At 36.7% G+C, this 22,046-nt stretch overlaps 2 protein-coding genes across 8 annotated transcripts in view; one reads left to right on the top strand and one right to left on the bottom strand.

Annotated features, from left to right (window-relative positions):
* The first annotated feature begins 8,859 nt into the window (after positions 1-8,859).
* On the top strand, positions 8,860-19,210 carry rxrbb (retinoid x receptor, beta b). 3 transcript variants are annotated; one of them, XM_060870465.1, is made up of 11 exons: positions 8,860-9,066; positions 9,942-10,137; positions 10,310-10,451; positions 10,754-10,933; positions 11,493-11,650; positions 12,611-12,740; positions 13,043-13,139; positions 14,231-14,272; positions 14,505-14,596; positions 16,381-16,486; positions 17,374-19,210. In XM_060870465.1, exons 2-11 carry the CDS (start codon positions 9,991-9,993, stop codon positions 17,510-17,512), a joined length of 1,233 nt encoding a protein of 410 aa, XP_060726448.1. In that variant the 5' UTR covers positions 8,860-9,066; positions 9,942-9,990; the 3' UTR covers positions 17,513-19,210. The 3 variants fall into 3 exon arrangements, with proteins under 3 accessions (XP_060726448.1, XP_060726451.1, XP_060726450.1); XM_060870468.1 differs by lacking the exon at positions 8,860-9,066 and adding an exon at positions 9,153-9,366; XM_060870467.1 differs by lacking the exon at positions 8,860-9,066 and adding an exon at positions 9,441-9,822.
* Positions 19,211-19,514: 304 nt separating this feature from the next.
* The window catches only part of fhod3b (formin homology 2 domain containing 3b), a 119,298-nt gene continuing 116,766 nt past the window's right edge, over positions 19,515-22,046 (bottom strand). For all 5 annotated transcript variants that reach the window (XM_060870459.1, XM_060870458.1, XM_060870462.1 and 2 more), the window contains one exon: positions 19,515-21,409. In XM_060870459.1, coding sequence (XP_060726442.1) covers positions 21,327-21,409 — 83 coding nt within the window. In that variant the 3' untranslated portion in view covers positions 19,515-21,326. The remainder of the gene's footprint in view (positions 21,410-22,046) is intronic.

Here is a 22,046-nt window from a genome sequence, read left to right on the forward strand (position 1 = left end):
ACATATCAGAAATAAAAAAAAACAAACACTTCCATTTATCAGTTGTTAAAACTTTATTTTAGGAATATAAGCACAATCTTATCCGGAAAGGGCCGGTGTGGGTGCAGGTTTTCAGAAACCACACCTGAGTCTACTGAAATCACAAACAACTCATAAAACAAGTGCTTGATTTGGATGAAAACCCTAACTGACACCAGCAATTTAAGATTCAACATTCCTGCTTTATTTCAATGATATCGTTATAGCTATCAAACTAAACTCCTGTTTGATATAAATTCATCATCTTTCCTTCTCACACATAATGGCCTTACAGTAACAAAATGCATTTAATCCATAAAACATTGAGGTTGAGGTTTATTAAATTGAAAATGTAATGGACAAGCAATACCTTGATATGCAAAATACAGTGAATGGAACATTTGAGAATCTTTTATATTGTATTATAATGATCTCACATCTCACAAACAGATCTCACATGTGTTAGTTGAAGTATTGATTTTTTTTTTTATTTGCTTTTGTATTTGTGTGCATGTCATTGAACCTGGTCTGTAGATCTGATGTACTTGCCAGGGACATAGCAAATTTTATTTGTTTTCCTCTAAAGTAGCTCGACTCTGCCTTTCGTATCACTTGCTGAAGGTAGCAGCAAGCCAGAGGTATGATGTCCATCCACAACTCCTGCTCAGTGTTCAGGCAGATGCAAGAATTGCGTTTGGACAATCAGCCTCTGACAGCCAAATAAAAACAGGAAACATGTCCAGTTGTAAAAGAACTATTCTGTTCTGCTGCAATGAGAAAGATTATATACATGGTACATGAAGATTTTATGATATGAAAAAAAATAATAAAACATGCAAGTTAATATAAAGTTATGAGGATTCACTGCATGCTTTTACATTCAAAAATCCAAACATTGTTGTAAAACCTTGACATTCTGGAATTTGCCCTATATACGATAAAATTAGTATAAAGTTCTACACAATTACTTTTGAAACTTTCTAGATAGTAAACATGACATTTTAAAAAAAAACATGGTATTGTATACCAGCGTCTTAATTCAAATATTCACTTACAAATATATTTAAGATGTTACGATTTTACGATTTGATATCTCATTCGTGTGTTACATTAAACACACAGCCAAGTTGTGTGATAAACTGCGCAGATTAACACCAGAAAACATTATTCCCATCCTTGAATTTATATTGATTGCCCAAAAGCTACAGTCATGTCTTAATTTAATGAATCTGTTACCTTTGAATCTGCTGCTGAGATAAATCACTTGTAAACCAGCAAAGCTCCAAACTGGGACTCAGTGTGTTCTGGTTTGCGTCCGACTGCATCTCCGTCCTGCTCCATCTCCCTCTCTGTCAGTATCTTTGTGCATGTGTCTCTACATCTCTCTCTCCCTCTAATTCTATCCATCTCATTACATGCAGCACTGGGGTTACCTAAGAGACTGGGCCTCAAAAGAGAAAATCTCTCCAGCCACAATAAACGGTGAAAGTGACAGAGGGCAAGGAGGGAGGGGACCGAGGGGGTCAGAGCGAGAGGGAGAGAAGGAGAGATGTCAGATGACAGGTGGATAGAACAGAAATTAATAAGGGCCTTGGTTTGTGTGACAGCGCTTCAGATGGTCAAAAGTGTGTCTCAGACACTTGAACCTGGTTGATAAAGTGTTGTTTGAGGATGCACAAAGCAAACATGAATCTCTCGACCCTGTTACTTTGAGGGTGTAATATAAACTTATGATATCCTCCTCTACTGGACTGTTAGAAATATTTCAGCATCATGGAAAAAAAAGCAATTGAGTCTAAACAATCAAACTCTAAAAGCAAGAAAGCACATTTTCCCCCATGAATGAATCAGCAGATATGTTTAGCTTTGTCAAATGAATCCATTTTATTATACTCATCATCAGCCTAAATCTCCTCTTAACATTTTTTCTCACTTTTTCTCTTGTTGTGCATAAGTGGGGGGCCAGAGCAGCTTAGCAGCAGAATAAATCAGATGACTTCCTTTATGCCTTTTGCTTGGAGAGCATATATTACCACTGACCATCCAGTTGCCATGGTAGGCCTTGCACAAAAGGGTGTGGCGTGGGAACTGCTCACTGGGGTCAGGAGTGAGGGTCAGAAGGGCAAAGGTCACCAGCAGCTGGACAGTGCACAAGAGGAGCAGAGGCTGAGAAAGGAGCATGGGGGAGGACACCATCAGTGAGTTAGTGGCCTCAACAGCGCATTAACATTGAACTGGGTTGAGACAAAAGGGTGGAGATGACCGTTCAGCCAAAATCTCCACTGTCCAGGTTGTTTGGCTGACAAACCCTACAACATTGAAGACCTGCACATGTCTAATGGTCCATGCACAAGGACATGGCTATTCTTTTTTGCCTGCACAAAGGCTCAAATAGCATTTCAAACACCAAAGTCACTATATATTAACTGCTAGAAGACGTATGAGCTGAAATGGAGCTAAAACTAGAACATCAAACAAGAATGATCTTAGAATTAGACTTAAAATATTTTTTCACCTCAGAGACTCCAACATGAAGTTAGCAGGGTGGTCCTGCAAAAGACACACTGATCTTTCTTTGTGAAAACTGATAATCTCCATAATCCACAGCTAAAATGGTGGGGTGTCTCATTTGGAAGTCTCATACTGATCCTTGGTTGTTAAAATGCTGTAGTCTCATTGTTCTGATGAAAGTCATTTTCATTTCACTTTTCATAAAAGTTAAGACAAGGTAAGGTAAGATATTTTATTGTCATTGTATTAAATACAACAAAATTGAGAATTAATGAGAATTAAAAATGAAGTAAACAGCAAATAAATAAACAGTACACTATAAAATATATACATGTTTGCGTTTAAGTGTTTTGATATTTTAAATGTATATATTTCCCTAATGATGCATTATAGTAACATGCCTGCTGAAACTTACTACAACAGGACATTTTATCTACTGTAGGTTGATAACAATAATAAAGAAACTATTTAATAATAAGCCTTTTAAAGTGTCCTCCTTTTCCAAAGTCTCCACTGCATTGCAGGTTTCAAATATTTTATGAAATTATTAACCTTTAAACAAAAGATTTGATTGATTTGATTCTTTACAATAGTCATTCATTAACATGTATTACTCTAGCTTATTTAAAAATCTACACCAATATCTATTAAATCATTAGAAACATTATAAGGTCGATCTACAATGATAATCTGGGAAATTGTGCTATATCAAAATACTTTATAAACCTGCGCAATTCTTATTGTACAGAAGTCCTAAGAGGCCATGCGTTATAATATTTATTCCTTTTCTTGTTTTTGTTGTGATCACGACTTTATTTTCTCGTAATGACGTAAAAAAAAAGGTTATGTTAAGAAAGAAAACAAGAAAGAAACGAAAAAGTAACAATTCATAGGCTTATAGGACTTATTATTGGGTATTACGAAACGTCATACTTGTTTAAAAAACAAACAAACAGATTTTTCATTGGTTGATTCATTGTTAGATTGATGCTGTTCTAATAGTCAAAAAGTCAAGAAGCTTTTATTGTCATTTCAACCATATATAGCTGTTGCAGTACACAAATGAGTGAGATAATGTTTATCCAGGACCATGGTGCTACATAAAACCAAGACAGAGCTTAAGTAAGTTAGTCCTAGCCACATTAAGTGCCTCTGTGCAACCTGGTGTAAAGAGTGCAAGACAAAAGACAAAAAGACAGTGCAGGACAAAAGACAAACAAACAACACAAGATGTTACACAAAAGACAATACACAAAAGCAGCACCGACCAGTGTAAATACTGTATGTTCAATATTGCGTGTGCAGAAATACTTGAATGAACACATTAGTATTATTGAAGCAGTTACTTGAGGTATTGTAAAGTAATGTGCAATACAGCAATCGACTGAAATGTGAAAGACAGCAAAAACAGTGTGTAAAACAGCATGTAAACAGTTTAATACGGCGGTGCTGTAGACATGTGCTGTAGGATGTATATTGGAATAGTGTGTATTTTGTGTAGGTCATGTGTGTGTGTTTTGTGCTCAGTACAGTTCAGTTTAGTTATTGAGGAGTCTGATGGCTTGTGGAAAGAAACTGTTACAGAGTCTGGTCATGAGGGCCCGGATGCTTTGGTACCTTTTTCCAGATGGCAGGAGGGTGAAGAGTGTGTGTGAGGGGTGTGTGGGGTCATCCACAGTGCTGTTGGCTTTGCGGATGCAGCGTGTGGTTTAAATGTCAATTATAGAGGGAAGAGAGACTCCAATGATTTTCTCAGCTGTCCTCACTATCCGCTGCAGGGTCAGACAGTGATGCAAGACAGACAGTAATGCAGCTGCTCAGAATGCTCTCAATGGTCCCTCTGTAAAACCTAGTCAGGATGCTACGGATCAGGCAACGTTCCTGGCAGGGTGAATAATAAGTGCAATAAGAAAATCTGGAAACATTTCCATGGCAACACATGACAAGTTTCACCTTCCATGTTTCATTTCAAGGCATCCAGTTATTACCTTTGTTAATTTTTTATAATGAATATGATGTGGTTCGGTTCTGAACATAAGAGCTGAACGTTGGAGCTGAACATGGGAGTTGAACATGGGAGCTGAATATAGGAGTTGAACATGGGAGCTGAACATAAGATAGGATCCTAAGATATGATATGCCTTTATTCGTCTCACAGTGGGGAAATTTCTATGTTACAGCAGCAAAGAAAAATGTGTAAATATATAGTAGAATATAGGAGCTGAACATGGGAGCTAAACATAGGAGCTGAACATTGGAGCTGAACATGGGAGCCACCCATGCTCTCTCGGAGTGGAGTGAAGGTGAGGTCAGGCAGGTGGAGACTGGATTGTGGTTTTGGGGGTTACTCCCTGGAGGTCAAGGGGAGACAGCCAAAGGAGCAAATGGGGGACAATGTCAATATGCAAATTGTGTCAGTTAGAGCCACGGCCCATTTGGCTGCAAATTTCCTTTCCCATATGTTCCTCAAAAGGCTCTGCATTGTTTAACAGCAAGTGCATTTCTATGAGAATGTCCATATGCACTCTCACACAGAAGCATCCCCAATGAGAACATTTTTAAGACTGAATAAACATGAGTTGATGTAAAAGTTATGTAATAGCTTTGAATGCTGTAGAAACCTTGGTTTAGTAAGGTTTTATTAAATCTGTTATGTTATTAATATGTTTATAATCAGGTCTATTTAAACAACAAAGCAACACTTATCAGTATATAAACATGATATACATTTAAGATGTCTGTGTAAACAAAAATGAACCTAATAACATACAATGATATTGTGGTAAACTTCCGAGGGCAATTGGGATGATGCATTGATTTAAAATGCACTGATTGAATTTAATTTAAGCAAAACAATCTAATATCATCAAAAATACTTTATTATTAATAAATTGTTATCGAAAAGGAAAGACAGACAATGCGTAAAGAAACTGGTGTGTAAAAATATCCTTCAAACGGAAGGGTAAATAGGCTAGTAAAATGAGTCGATACTTACATAGGATTTAACTTTTAATAGTCCATCATGATTCACAATTAAGTTTAAGTCTACTGCATATCCTGAACAAACTTGATTAGAGACTATGAAGTCAAACTGTATTTTATCAAGGTAAAGCAAATTCACTGGTATTATCAAATATCTAATTGTTGCTTTAAGAATTGAAATGGTATCATATTATACAGAAACCTAAATACTGTCACAACATTTTTACATGAAATTTAGACCCAATGCTTAATTTGTTTAATAAAAATCCAAAGGAATACCTAGAAAGGTGTTTAGAAATGACTGCCTTACTCACACCACTGGGAGGGGGAAATTCTAACCTTGAAGAACCTGGAGAAAGTGCAGGGTGATGCACAGACAGGAACAGTGCAGAATTCTAGCAGTGGAACACCTCTAAATAATGTTCTTGAGCTGTAGAGCTGTAGTCTCAGTAGGTGAGTTGTTCTTTGTGAGGCTAACCATTAAGCATTAAGCATGGTACCAGCTAAGTAATTTCCATGCAAGGGATAGAGAGCTGCTTGACTTTGTGCTGGCCTGATAAATGAAAAATGTGATCGTCACTATGTTGTCCAAGTGTGTTCAGATTTAGAGAAAAACGTGAATGCCAAATGAATCTTGCATCTCTATTTGAGGTGCTGAGGAGAAGCAGCAAATTTGAAACTTTGAACGTGTGTGTTATGGTTCCCCTGTGGTGCAGGACAAAAATATTCACTCTATCATTGGCCGATTTCAAGTTTAAATCATGCTGATGGCATAGCCACCCATGAGAGTGAGCCAAAAGAGCAAACCTGTCTGTTCTCTGCTTAAGAGGCATGGACTCTCTTCCATGTCAGTGACTATGACCCTATGCCAATCATCGGCATCTGTGAGCTAATGTATGTACAAAAGGACAAATAGTGCTTTCTTGTGGGTGTTAAAAGATACATTTCCCTGAAATCACAAGTCTCAAACAAAGCACGTATTAGGCTTCAACCTTCACAGGTGACAAATATCAGATGATGTGGCGAATTGAACATTCTAAATTGAATAGCTGTAGTAATAGGAACATGAAAGTTAAGAAATTTGGGATAGTAAATAATTTGTGTTTTTGTGTTCCACTAGCAAAGTGTATATTTGTTAAGATGTACCGTTATATTGTAAGTTTCAGATCATACATAATTGATTTGGAATTTCCAAGTTAGACTGATGTTAAAGAGATTGAGGAGATGCATTTTAGTTACTTCATGTGCCTGAATAGTATACTTTGGATATTTTATAATATTACACAGTTTAAAACTATAAAAGGTTGAAACAGCTGAAATACTATTTCCTAAGCAGCTATTGTGTATATAAGTTTGTCTAGAGACAAATTTGACCAGGTTCTGTAGGCTTTGTGTTCTTACACAAACAAAAGGATGGACTCCAGCATTGTAAACTCTCTGTACTGAGACTGTAATCCATGTAATATCATACTTCTGATAAATTTAAAAAGAAAATTTATAATAATAAATCAGTAAATAGTACAATAGATTCAAGAAACAAATGAATAAATAATGAATGAATAATTCTTTGAGGATTTGGAATGAGAAAGAATTGCTGACACATGCAGGGTTTTGTTCAAGTTCTGGCTTTGTAATTTATTGACTGTGGTTTCAAACGATACGACTGTAGACAATGAGTAATGTGCTTGCAGTTATTTAGAAGACGAATCACTGCTACAGGGTAGAAAATATAAAACTCTGCACCTTATGATTATTGATTCTCATTGCACCTACATTTTACATTTAACATCTAATGTATTTATGCACTCTGTCATAACTTTAACTCATCTAGTCCTGCCTTTTAGACATAGAAATGTTTGGAACGATTACACTTTGATCCTGCCTGGCAGTCCTTTATCAGTCCAATCTACACTGACCAGCTTTGTTTTACAAACACTGGCAAAATCACAACACTACCTAGACTATATATAGTGTTATATACTACAGCATTATACCACAATTAGTAAATATGAGCTGACATTTGCTATTGTAAATAGCAATATATTCTATCACCCAATTTTATCCTTTTATCTGATTTCTACCCCTATAAAAAAATAGGAATAGTTCTGTTATCATGTCTCACAATGTAATAAATATAAGAATATACTGTTTGGGTAAGTTACAAGAATAAAACAGCATTTTGCACAGAGAAGCAAACCCATCGTAAGACTTCACACAAGCTATCTATTTGACTCACGCTAATAGTACAGTAATCAGTCAGTAATTTAAAACATGTTTTAAATAAATGTCTTTGCAGTTTGTTCACTGCTTTCTGCTTGATTCTGGTTTTGTAATGCTCATGATCTGTGCCTTACTCAGCAGAAACTTGGTCCAAGTTTCTTAAAAGATTTGTACTGTTTAGAGAATAAAAGAATAAAGGCCTTTCTGATTAATAAGTCAATATTACTAGTGTCATTGTAAACAAAATATCAAATTCAAATTCAATTTATTTGTATAGCGCTTTTAACAATTCCCATTGTCTCAAAGCAGCTTTACAGAAGTATGGAAACCGAAGAAAGAGAAAACAAGAAATAAATATAGAATAATAATAATAAGAAGAAAAAATAAGGAGAAAAATAAATAAATGAATATATACAATTAAAGTTTTAAAAATATATATTAATTTAAAATTTAAAACACTATATATCTATCTCTATCCCTAATGAGCAACCCGGAGGCAACGGCGGCAAGGAAAAACTTCCTGAGAGGACACGAGGAAGAAACCTTGAGAGGAACCAGACTCAGAAGGGAATATAAATAGTATAAATAGTGTAAATGTAAATAATGTATTTACATTTATTTAATGTCATTTATATCAAATAAATGCTTTTGGATTCTCTCACACTGTTCTTCAGGAGAGAGACATTTGCTAAAATGCCTTTCTACTTCATTTATATTAGTTTGACAAAGTTTATAACACCCACCAGTGACAAATGACTTTCTATGCTATATACAAATGAACTAACATGTACTTCTGATTAACTGACTGCTTCCACAGTTTATTGCTTTACTATTATTCAACACTGTTAATTATGGCTTATTTACAATATTAAGAATGAAGTAGAGACAATATTTTTGTCTTATGTTTTGTGTTACGAGTAATATAACAACATAGCAGTAACATAGTTAGCTAGCTAAATAGACCGATCTTTAGGAAAGTGTGTTTTGTCTTGCTATTCAATTTTTTTTATTCACCATTTTGATCAGTTACTTGTAAACAAATAGGCTTTAAATGCTTCTCCTTGATTTTTCTTTTTATAATGAGCGTGTGGAGAGAATCGTTTTATTGTTTGAGGCTTGTTATCAAAGACAATGCGCTCTCTATCCACTAGGAGGCTGACTAGCGAGGTGCTTTTGCCCGGATGCAAAACATTCTCTTCATATTGCGTGTTTGGTAAAATAAATATTTTAACTGTAAATGATTTATAGATCATTTCAATTCTGTAGCGGATCACCGAGCGCCTTTATGCGGTTTTTAGCCAGAAGGCAAATGCAGATGTTTGCATAACTTAACAGGTAAGTAAATAGTTGTGCTAAGCTTGTTTGGTAGGTTCTCTAGCTAGCATACACGCAGAGCTTGGTTGCTAAGGAGTTTGCGACTGTTGTTGGCGTTTGTATTTATAAATACATTCCGTTTTTATTTATTTTTTTATTTTTACTTTCCCTCTATAGTCGTTGGATTAAAAAAAAGCAATCGAAGAAGGATATTATATGCACATAACTGGTTCATTGTGCTTCGTAGCGTCTATTTGTAATTGGGTAAATTAGCCAGCTAGCTTTCTGCTCTCTGGGCTAGCTAGTTGTCTGCGCTTTGAGGTAACGTGCCAATTATGTTAGCTACACAAAAATAGATTCGCAAAAGCTGCCTTTGGCTTTCCTCTATTTTTTTTTTCTTGGGTGGTAAACATGCCTGACCAAAGGACTGCAGACGATACAAAAACACTCTCAAGAAAAGCATAGCAAGCTAGCTCTGGGCGCTGTTTGGACGCGCAGGCCTCGTCGGCCATTTTTGTTGACATTCATACTCTCCCCTTCATCTCGCATGTAGTTAGTTATCTCGAAAGGTTTTGTGTACTGTATGTGAATGCCGACAGTTGTTGAATTTTAGATTTAGAGCGACTTTTTTTTATCGTTATAAGGTGGGTAAACTAATATTTGATGGTTTTCTATCAGTAATACTCGGCTAACACTGTATCTAAAGTCTGTGAAGGAAAGTGTATTCCAGTGCACAGGTAGCTGTGGCGCCTAAGGATCTGTAATCCTAGCATCCAGGTGATGGTGGTTGAACCGGCTGTTAAATTGAAGTAGAAAAACATCAAGGTGTGCATTTTAAACATGTATGTAATGAAATATATCGTGTTTATCAGTTGCACTTTTTTCTCCCTCTTTAGGAGTGAAGACCAATAGTCTCCTCTAAATTGGCCAGATTGGCTTGCATCTATGAACTCATTGGTGCCCACCACCTCGGCCGTCAGTAGCCCTGTTAGTTCCCTGGACTCCCCCCTTTCTGTCATCAGTTCGTCCACTGGCTCGCCAGGTGTGCCATTTACCCCTTCGGTGGGTTACGGACCCATCAGCAACCCACAGGTGGGCTACAGTCATTTGCTGAGAAATGAATTTGTTTCTTTCACCGGACTAATAGTGTCCTTGGTCCACACTGGAGTCACAGGAGACAAGTTAACTCTTTCCTTAAATATGCCACATAACGTTTATCCCCCATGCTTTCATTTTTTTTTTTTTCTCTTTCTACCATTTTTAGATTAATTCCTCAATGTCTGAGCTGCATACTGTCAGCAGCTCTGATGATGTGAAGCCATCCTTTGTTCTGAAGTCTCCAGGAGGCACTGGGCCAATGCTGTCCCAAAAAAGACTCTGTTCCATTTGCGGGGATCGCTCCTCTGGTTAGTACTTGGGAAGGACACGCTTTATTTATTTATTTATTTATTTATTTTTACAAAGACTTTACAATTGTTTCCTCAGTGCTGGATTACTTACTGGTGTGGCATGTGGTGTGGTTTCTAAAATAGTACCTGAACTATACATTGCTTAGAAACGTTTACTGTTACATCCGTTTTTGTCTAAGATATTTGTACTGGACTTTTAATGTTGATCCAGGACTGACCCAGGATGAACGGCAAACCAAAATGCACAGAAAAAGTAATGCTGCAGTTATTTGCTTACTAATTTCTGTTTCATTGTTCAGGGAAGCACTATGGGGTGTACAGCTGTGAGGGCTGTAAAGGCTTCTTTAAGCGCACAGTGAGGAAGGACCTGAGCTACATCTGTAGAGACAGCAAAGAGTGTCTTGTGGACAAGCGCCAGCGCAACCGTTGCCAGTACTGCCGTTACCAGAAATGCCTAGCCATGGGCATGAAGAGAGAGGGTGTGTATTTTCAGTCATGTTTTCAACGTCCTTTCATACAAATACCATTGTGTGTTCTTATTATGGTTTGTTTTTTAAGGCCTTAATCAAGCTTGACCTTAAGCTTCAGATAAAGTGTACGTATCGTTAAGTACATGGCATTGTACCACTTCAGCATTTGCAGTGTGAACACAAATGTTTCCTGGATAACAATAATAAATAGACCAGTGCTGCTAGTGTTGCAGCTTTACTGTAAAAAAGAAAAAGATAAACCCCACTTCTGAACTGTATATGCTGCTAATGCATATAATGGGACTGTTTGTTGTATGTTTATTTAAGGATTTGAGCATTATTAAATGCTATTAAATATTTTATATATTAAGTAATTCACCCTCATGCTCAAAATGTACAAGAAAAAAAAAATTTTTTTATTATTATTATTTTTTTGTTTCAGCAAATGAAAACGACAAAATTGTCACAAAGTATGGTGTAGGTTGAAAACAGTAAGGGGAGCTTTGATTTTTGGTTCTGGTAAATAGACACCTGGTTTATGGAAATCTTCATTTCTTGCACTTCACAGCTGTTCAGGAGGAGCGGCAGAGGAATAGGGAACGTGATGGAGATTACGACTGCAATACTGCAGCCAATGAGGAGATGCCTGTGGAGAAGATCATGGAAGCTGAGACAGCTGTGGATAACAAGACAGAATTGCACACTGCAAGCAGCTCTACTGGTGCTGTGAGTGTTTGTTACTGTTTTTAATAGTGCGCTTTAGAGAGAAAGGTCTAACACCTTGTAGTGGGCCATAAAAAATTAGGTCCAGAAAATAAGTTAAGTTGACTTAAGCTGACAATGTCAAGTATTGAAGGATTGCTTCAGTGTTCATTGGTTCCTTTTAACAAGTAGGGAAAAAAAGAGCTTTACGTTTGTCTTATCCTTTAAGAAAACCTTACTAGTCATACCAACTAAACATTGAAAAACTCAGCTATGAATGAACAGTAGAGATTATGAAATGTAAATAGTGTTTTATAGTTCTGTAGTAAGTATGTTTGCATTGAGAAGCAACAAAACAGCATTTTAAATGACTTTAGATAAATCAAGTTTTTCACTGTAATTAAGCTTATTTCTAAAACTGAATTCAAATGATCTGAACCATGCATGCTTGTACAGTGTTAAACAGCAACGGAGATACTTTCAAAGTCTTATATAGTGAATTTCTCTGATAAACAACACGTTTCATTTTTATCATTTAAGCCCCCAGGTTTGGTGAGCACATTCCGTGTGAGAAAGGCTAGTACAGGCTCTGTTTGGCAAGCACAGACAAGGGAAACTAGAATGTATCAATGAAAGATGATTTGTTGCCCTGCTTCGAAGTAAGGCAATGTTATTTAGGCTATTGTGGTTCATCTAGGATACAAAATGGGCACAAGTCAACAACATATTTTCAAACAGCATTTTAGTCATAATTTAAAAACATACATGTATATTCAAATATTATTGGTTCTGGTTTTCCTATCCTTTCGTTTGTCTCTTCCTTTCATGATGCACTGATTTGAGTACATTGCAAGTAAAGTAGCAGAGCATTTTCACCTGACTTTTCAAGAGATAATCATTTTGTGATATCCCTTTCATGATCATCACAGTATAAAGTTTCTAAGAAAAACCACCCATTAACTCTTCCCCCTTCCTGTCCTTTAGGCCATCGACCCAGTGACTAACATCTGTCAGGCAGCAGATAAACAGCTGTTTGGCCTGGTGGAGTGGGCCAAGCGTATCCCACACTTCTGTGAGCTGCCTCTGGAAGACCAGGTCATTCTGCTACGTGCAGGTAAAAGAGTCCACATTTTAACATGTACAAACTATTCTCCTACACATACAGTACATATTTTCACACACTAACTTGTAAGTCAGGCCTCTTACTCAAGGAGGCAAGATACGATGTATGTGTAAATAATTCTGCCACTAGTGATTATCCTACTTATTTTTTTATATAAACTTTATTCTGATGAGGTGGAAATGCTATTTTTGTTAGAATATAAACCTCAGCATTAAAAATATTTACAGTTATTTTACCCGGTCCTGGGCTTTTAAAACTTAAGACTTTTCTTCCTTAATGCATCTGTGTTTCAGGGTGGAACGAACTGCTTATTGCCTCGCTTTCTCACCGCTCCATTGGGGTGGAGGATGGACTTCTGCTGACTACAGGCTTGCACATGCTCCGAGACAGGTGACCTTACACTTCAGCTACATATTGTTAAACAGCTTAGTCATTCATTTCTAAGGCCACGTAAATGCATCGTTTTTATGAATCTTACAAATAGATACAAATCTATCAATTTCTATCATCATTTCTATCACTGAGTTTCCAGGTGTTAGTACAGGTTGTTCAGGTGCTGTATGTCTTCAGAAACTAACTACAAACTTTATCTACAAGACAAAAATCAGATGAACCGATGCATGTTTATCTGAATTCTAATGCTGAACATTAATTGTTCAATAATTTAGAGCTATAATCTTATTAAATTAGAATGTATTTACTTAAAACTCCATTTCAGCAGCGATTCATTTACATTATGTTCTTTGGCGATTTGTTGTATATAGCCAGCATATAGCTTAAGTTTGCGACAGTTGCATCCAAATAAAATATTTTAAATTTATGATTTAAAGTAGAGCTCAGTGCGGACGTGGATAGCACTTAAGACTTCCAGTGCAAGCTTTGCTAGTGTTGGTGATTGTGTTGCTTTTCCTCTATGAAAGCCGTGTGTATTGTGTTGTCATGACGGAAAGTATGTTACGTCGGCGAACAGATATTTACTCTATTTAATGAATTCACTGGTGTATGGAGTATGCCGCTGTTGCTGTTTACAACGGAGTGTTTTTCATCGTGAATGGAGTTAGATCAATTAAGATAAATATGGACGGAGCTGATTTGGAGCTGCTCTTTAACTCTTGAAACCTGGTGGAGCATGAGTAACTGGTAATCCTTAACAAGCGCAATTAAACTGGCTTTGACTTTGATTGAAGGTTACTCCTCCTTAATACACTGGAAGTAAGGGATTGAGTTACATTATTGATGAACCGGCGACTTTGACTTTCCCCTATTCTTAATTGAACAGTCCTTTAAATTCCAGACTATTTAAACTGTGCTGAAGGGCTGTGAGATGAATACTTTTTCTGATGGTGTTTCTAGGTGTTATAAAGTTGCTCCGTCTATTTTCTCTTTCTCTCTTCCCCCTGCCCCTCTCTCTTTATCCCACTCACTCACTCAGCACTGCTACTAATTTTAATTTCTCTTTACACCTGTTTATATCTCCACAGGGAAAGTACACGCAGCCCAGAGGTGGGGGCCATATTTGACAGGTACTTGACAAGAATATCAGCCTCATCACTTCTAACTTTATTAAATGATGTTAATGACTTGTAAGATGTAGTTCAGTCAGTCACTATAGTGATAATATTTTTATAAGCTCAGCATCTCAGTATTAGCCGAGTATAGTGGTTTAAATCGGAGAAATCTCACAAAGTGAAGTTGTAAGTTGTTGTTGTTTTTTTTTATCTCATGTCATTCTCTCTTCTCCATTTCCCACTGTAGAGTGCTCACGGAGTTGGTAAATAAAATGCGAGATATGCAGATGGACAAGACTGAGCTTGGATGTCTGCGAGCCATCATCCTCTTTAACCCAGGTGCAGTTATCAGATCTTACTGATTACAGGGTTTTGGGAGCACTATCTGATTTGCAAAATCCAGTCAGCATTCTCTTTTGACTTTGGTAGATATGTGTTGTAATTCTAAGCTCCATTTCTGTAATATAGATAGTGAAGAATCAGACAGATTAATCTCATGAATGCATGTGGTGAATCGACACAAATTACACACGGCACACTTGTATATTTTGAAAGAATTCAGGTCTGTTAGGGAATAGTGTTGACGTTGGGCCGAGGGCCAAGTGTTCACAACACGACCTACCAAGTGTGAGAAGAGGTATGTAGTACAAGCAGTTCTGAGGAAGACTCAAACACTTCCTGATATTTAATAGCAGATTGAGTTCTTTAGATGTTAATTGATACCAATTTCACAACTACAATAAATTAACTGACCATTTACTAGCTTCTCACCACATTGGAGAACATATACATGCTTTGCCCATTCACCAAGTTAAGGTTAAATTGTTGCTTGTGAATCTGTATTATTACCATATTATATCGGACGCATTTCCTCCAGTTTATTTTGCTTGCTTTCTCACTCTCTCCTTGATTGGCTGATTCACCTCTCAAATGTGTAGTCAGAAGTTAATAGGATGCATCTGAGCTGTCATATAAAGTGCATCCATAGAAATTTCCTGCTTCTTTTAAACCCCTTACGTTTATGGACATTAAGTCCATTTAAGGCAATTCTGTCTGTCACACACGCATATGGGTGGTTGACGTGACACGTGATTTTGATGTAACAAAAAATGATGTCATTAAAATATGTTTTTTCTTACAACAATCATATGTAAATGAAGCAAATTACTGTATTTTATGTTGTAGTTTTACTTTTGGATGAAAAAATATTTTTTGTTCCTGATTATTTAAAGGCTTTTATGCAAAATGTCCTGCGGTGTGACTGTAACATAAATGAGATATGAAATATAAACAGTATAAAATAAAACATTTGGCAACATTTGGAATAATTCGGCATTATTTTACAAATATTAACTTAATAAAAAAAAAGGTTTTTACATACAAAAACAATATACAGGAATATTTACAACAAGCAAAATTTTGTAACATAACTGCCGTCCTGTGGCGTGACATGGAAGTCACGTGGTGACATCATTTTAAATGCAACTAAATGCCTTAATTAAGTTAATTCGATTTTTATCATGATTAAGCACTGCATAATTTAACTATCACAAAAAAATAAACAGTGCAGTAAGACTTTTTCTCATTTTACGAAATATTTCTATGCGAGTGAGTGAGAAAAGAAGGTGCAAGTAAGGAGTGGAACTGAAAAACAGTTGTGGAAAAATAACTATGTTGAATTTCAATGATGATTTTTAGAAAAGGCTTCTTAAACTTGAACATATGTGATTTGCAGTTGAAATCAGTGATATCTGTATATTTTCTCTTTACTGTAGTGTGGTCACACCGCAGGACATTTTACTCTCATCTGTTGCTGTGAAAAAGGCTTAGAAAATAGCATAAAGAAGGGGAAATTCTATAAAACAGTAACAGTGACACCAACTTCAGCCTTTGAACATTATAATTTCATATATTTTGTTTAAAAAATGTTTATTTTGTTTGTCAAATATATATTTTGTTTGTCACATAGAAAAAAAAAATACTGTTTCACCTCTATTTGTCAAGTGCCCATATACAAAATGTCACATTGTTCATCTCAACCTGATCTGTACTGCAAATGTTTCATTGTATTGGCTGATGACAAAAATGGCACTTGAAGATTAATCCTCTGTATTATTGTCTAGATGCCAAAGGTCTGAGCAACACAAGTGAGGTGGAACTCTTGCGAGAGAGAGTGTATGCATCCTTAGAGGCTTACTGCAGGCAGAAATACCCCGAGCAGCAGGGGAGGTATGCTAATTCTTTTTCTCCACATCTCTACTTGTTGCAGTCTTTTGCAGTGTAAGCAGCATTTACTCCATACTATCCCTTAAGCTGATATTACAAAAAACCTGCTGGGACACGCACAAGCAGATTCAGACATATGTGACGCAGTTTAAAGAAATCAATTAACCGATTCCTAATATATTATTACTTTTGAATGTGTCTTTTTTTTGCATATTTAAATGTAATTTGTCAGACAGTTACTTTTATTACTAGTTACTACGGTTTGTTCAAAAATTCTTTTCATTTGAATTGAACAAGAATCAGCAGAATGGTAGATACTGGTGTACGTTGCATTTTACTCACCGCTTTCTTGTAATGATGATTCAATGCTCCTGGATCATGAATCTAGTATTTGCTGTTTATGTTGTAAAATGTTGATTAGCTGATGGTGAAACACGTCACTCTTTACAGCTTTACATTTGAACTTTTGTCAGATTTGCATCCCATTCATTTTTTTTTGTGTTACATCTGTGCCTTTTGTACTAATCACTATAAATACAGACACACAAGCAGAGATGGTCAATATTCTTTTACATCTGTGTACAAAACAATAAAAGTTATAAAATTGTTTACCAAAACGTTGTTCAATTTTATATATCCTTGTTACCTGACTTGAGCTGAAGCATCTTCCACCTCATGAATCTAATGGCTGCGAGTTTCAAGCCCACATTCAGACTGTGGTGTGTTCTTGCAAATTAGGCTTTAAAAGCTCTCAGCAATTTGATTTCTCTTCTCTATTTGGTTGTATGGCAGACTGTTACTCAATGTGCCTGATCATGTATTAAATATAACAGACCTGAGATAGCAGGCTTTCTTTTCAACTTCATCTCCCTTTCTCTTTCCTCAATTAGATTTGCTAAGCTCCTCCTCAGGCTGCCTGCGCTGCGCTCCATTGGGCTTAAGTGTCTGGAGCACCTTTTTTTCTTCAAGCTGATCGGAAACACGCCCATCGAGACGTTCCTGATGGAGATGCTGGAGGCTCCTCACTAGCTTTGCCCTAAGGGAGGCTGGGAGATCACTGTGACTGCACTTTTCAATCTCAGGGGAACTTGAGCAATTGGCCAGCCTCCAGTCCAAGATACACTTGTTGTTAAGTTTGTCTCTTTGTAAGTGCAAAACAGAGTCTAAAAACACAAGACTTGCCATGAACTTAGAGTATGTTGGTGCTATATTTCAGTGATGAGTCTTGAATTGTTGTGGATTTTTTTTTTTTTTTTTTTTTAAAAGATTGGAACCTTCAGTTCCCTTACTTGCTTACATGGGATTTACATTTTGATAGAACCATTTAAGGCTTTTAATCTTGTGGATGTTGAGCTTTATTTGTCTGTAAGTGTGCTTCTCCATCATCTCGTCAGTGTGGTTTCTTTTATTCCTTAAGGGACTAATTTATTCAGCTCAGACCTTAAAGGACTGGCGATACGAACAACTGATAGAACAGTTAAAGAAAACTGTTTTAAAAATCTATAAGCTGACATCGCTCTCCCTGGCCAAACATGTATGCAATTAAAATGTACAAAAGTCTGGAGAAAAGCTCATTATAATGTGCAATTTGCAGAATAATGTTCGTCAAAATATTTTGGAGTTTATTCCAGTGAAGCGAGGTCTTACCATGTGCTCATAGATATAGATCATGGGTGCTTGACTGATCTTATACAAGCTTGATACGTTGTACTGTTTTTTTTTTTTGTTTTTTTTTTTTCATTTCAGTTTGCATTTTTGGTGAAAACTGAAAAAATAACTAGGATAGTAAGTTCACTAAATTAGCCACGCATTGCTTTATGACTGCAGTGTTCCAGGCTGAAGTCAGTAAACTGCTTGTGACATTGCATTTTCTCTGTTATTCTTTTCGTAGTAGACGCATGTTTTATCACATATCACGTAACCTTGTAACTTGAGTTATGATTCCTTATGTAAACTGCACTATACCAGTTCAAATATCAAATATTTGACCAAAAGGGGTCATATTTGTGTGTATGCTTTGGTGCTTTTAAAAAAAAATGTTACATCCCTGAAAACGCACATAGAAAGTTGTAGGCAGGAAACAGTTCTATTCTAACAAAGCTGAACATGAGCAATACTAAATTTAAAATGCAAACGTGTATAATCTCATTTCTGAGTCAAAACTTGTCAGATGTCAATTTCTAGTACTGTGCAAACATTTGTTCAGGGACAGTAAAAGATGAGTGCAACAAAAGAGCAGAAATTCATGTTCATTTATATTCCAATAATTTTATCATTGCTTTTAGTTGCTTTGTACATCTAAAATACAAAAAAAGACCTTAGTTTGCACTGTATTTCCTGTGAATCCCGGTTTTCTGACTGTCTTTGCTCTTTTCTTAGTGATATGTGTTTTCTCAGATTTCAATTAGATTTGTAATCTTGCTGGTTTTTTGTAAGATCTTTGCTTTGCTTTGGGGACGAAGACCACAGAGACTTTGAAATGCAAGTTCCCTATTGGCAAAATTGTTTACTACACCTTCGGGTTGTTTTGTATGGTCCTGTACAACCACCATCCTTACTGCATTAGACATGTTTGTGTCTGTCATTGCACTAAATTTGTCATACAATGATGATTGTAATGATCCTCCATCAGGTTCTCCATCGCTAAAGCTCAATTTAAAGGAGCTCGATGGCACTGCAAATGAACCATGTGGACACGACCCTAAATAAAAGCTGGTGACATCAGGACTCGTGTGGTGTTCAGTCTGTCACTGACTCGATAAGGAAAATAATGTCGGATAGTCTATAGTAGTACAGCTAGAGTACTAAACATATTGCACCTAATTCATCAAACCATCTCAGCTCATCATCAGACTGTTTTAGCTTAAACATGCATTAGAATAAGGCTGAGCTGCTCCTGGCTTCCAAAACTTCAACACTTCCATCTCTACATGACAACAAATAGATTAAATATATGTGTCCTTTTATGGATTATCGTGGATGGATGGATGGATGGATGACTTGTGGAAAATGATGTCTCAAGCGTGAGATGTTGAACGTTCACATGTTTAATGCAGAGAGAAGATTTCTGAAGAGTTTCAACAGTTTCAATAATTCAAGGTGTAGCAAGGTTCTGACTTTTACAGATGTCCATTCTTTCACTGCATGAAAACACTCGACAGGACCAGCATTTCCTCTGGATGCTTCATAAAAGCTTTTTTATTGCAAGATTTTGTATACACTATATACTTTTTTCGCTGTGAGTATTAACAAGATTAATTCACATTCTTGGTACTCTTATTCAATACCCACTTTGTATGGCACTTGCAGCAAAAGTTTGGACATGACTAGATTCTGTTTACTTGAGTGCAATGATCTCGAAAGGCTTGAGCAGGAGTGGAAGGTGGGTGGGTTACATGTTTCAAGTTTGTGCAAAAAAGGAAAAAACAAAAATACACATGACAAAAGCAAACATCGCTGAGCATCCGACTGACGTCACAGAAGCTCCCTTTGACGCAACTCCTTTGACTTTCTTTCTTCGTGTTTTGAACAATGCATGGCTTGCTTTACTTTTCTTAAATTATAATTATCACAGAATAACACTGCTTCTGACCTATAATACACTATTCTATACAAATGCAACAGATGCACAAATAAAAAACAGAGATTTACACAACTATACAACATTTGTCTTCTTAGGGAACATTTAGTTTCTACATTAGATTTCTAGATCATTTAGCAATTTACAGTACTCGATTATCTGAAAAGAAGACGACAACAGGACAAAAACAAAGATACTTCTTCTTGTTAATACTTGACATTGCTTTAAAATGACATGGTACACAGAGTAAGGTGCTGGGGGGTTTGGTACTACCGGGTCGTGTAGTACGGATGTGTGGATTGTCAGAATTATGTTTTGGGTTTCACACTACAGAATGGACGTTTTGTTATATTGTGTATATAATCACACTTAAGTGTTCTTCCTAAAAAACAGACTGCTGCTGTGCTGAAGAGACCACATGACCACACCTCTGTCCTTTTCCAAAGACCAGATGCCACAAGTATAGCAGTCATGCATTACACGATGTTAAACTGACAATGTTTTCATTTATTTAACATCAAGGCAGCGTCAAAAAGTTCTTCTTGGGCTAAGACTAGAGCTGATCTGTGTCTGGAAACTGATTTACGCCTATTCTCCTTTGAGCACTTTCAGCAGATGGACTACAGTACAAATGGCAGAAGGTGCTGTAGGTCAGCATTGTGTATCAGACCTGTACGTTGTCGAGCGTTACTGATCGTCTCAGGTTCGATCGAACAAAAAAATCCTTGCAAAATAATCACTAATACCACAGCAGTGCAGAGACAATCACACCTTGATATCTACTTTAGTGATTTCTAGAAATCTGTGCTCTGCAGTTTCCAGACATGAATGCTGACTGTGCTACTAACCAAAGCAGGCAAGATTTCCCCAAACAGCTAATGTTTTATAACCAGGGTGTGAAAGATCGTCCATGTTGATCTTTGGGTTCACACTCAAGGCACTTGCAGTTCACACTAGCATGTCTCTTCAGAGAGCTTGTTCCTCACTAACACAGGGTTAAACACAAGAACGTGTCTGTGTTTGTGTTGAAGGATTAAAGAGTTGTGTATTAGAAGGTTGAACGGCAGCTGATACTGTGCTTGTCTTTTAAAAATGCAGTAATTGTGGTAGGTGTTAAGAAATATCAGTCTTTCAAACAGCATGCTTAGGTTGCAGTGTCCAGGATCAGGTGTATCGAGATTTGAAGCGTGTGTGTAGGTGTGTGTGTGTGCGTGTGCGTGTGTGTGTGTTTGGAGACCCTGAGCTGCTAGAATCTATTTTGTGTCACACTTGCATCTCAGAGCCACTGGCTAATCCCAGAGCCTGTGCCTCCTCTGGGGTGAGCCCGTTCTTCAGTGTTCTTCTTACTGCGGAAGAAAATAACCAGAAATTTGTTATTCATGAATTCATAACAATTCTAATATATTAAAAAGAATCTATTGTAGTGTACAAAAAAAAACAACAACTGTGGGCTTGTATCAATAGAATTAAATCTAACCCCATAGTTCTAATAGTACTAAGCTGATGCTAGATACTAATGTATAAGACATAAATAAGGGGTTAGAGGCATGTGCTGGACTGTTGCTCTGTTGTTTATTTCCTGACCAGTCCTCTCTTGGCCATCCTTGACTAATCCTGCTCACTTCTACACAAATTCAGATCAGTCCGATTTTATTTATACTGGACATATACAGAATAAAAACTAAGAAGTTCAAGATTTAAATTTCTATGTATCTCTAATGAGCAAGCCAAAGGTGACAGTGGTGAGGAAAAACTCCCTGAGCCGATATGAGGAAGAAACCTCATCCTCATCTTGGTGACACTATAATTGTGATCAATCCCACCTCCACACACAAAAAGTTTGGACTCCAATCCTGACTTCTCTGTAAAGCTTATCCATTCCTGCTTGTTCCTGCAGAAATCCTACCTGCTCCAAAAACACACTTAACCACTTCCACCCACTCTGCAGAAATTGGGAGGGATCTCACCATCTTACACAGAAAG

This window comes from Tachysurus vachellii, chromosome 5 (assembly GCF_030014155.1).
Source record: "Tachysurus vachellii isolate PV-2020 chromosome 5, HZAU_Pvac_v1, whole genome shotgun sequence".
Classification (NCBI taxonomy): Eukaryota; Metazoa; Chordata; class Actinopteri; order Siluriformes; family Bagridae; genus Tachysurus; species Tachysurus vachellii.

Coding starts and splice junctions, on each gene's coding strand:
- rxrbb (XM_060870465.1), top strand. CDS start 9,991: ATGAACTCATTGGTGCCCACCACCTCGGCCGTCAGTAGCCCTGTTAGT. Junction 10,138..10,309: donor GACCCATCAGCAACCCACAG/GTGGGCTACAGT, acceptor TACCATTTTTAG/ATTAATTCCTCAATGTCTGA. Junction 10,934..11,492: donor CATGGGCATGAAGAGAGAGG/GTGTGTATTTTC, acceptor TGCACTTCACAG/CTGTTCAGGAGGAGCGGCAG.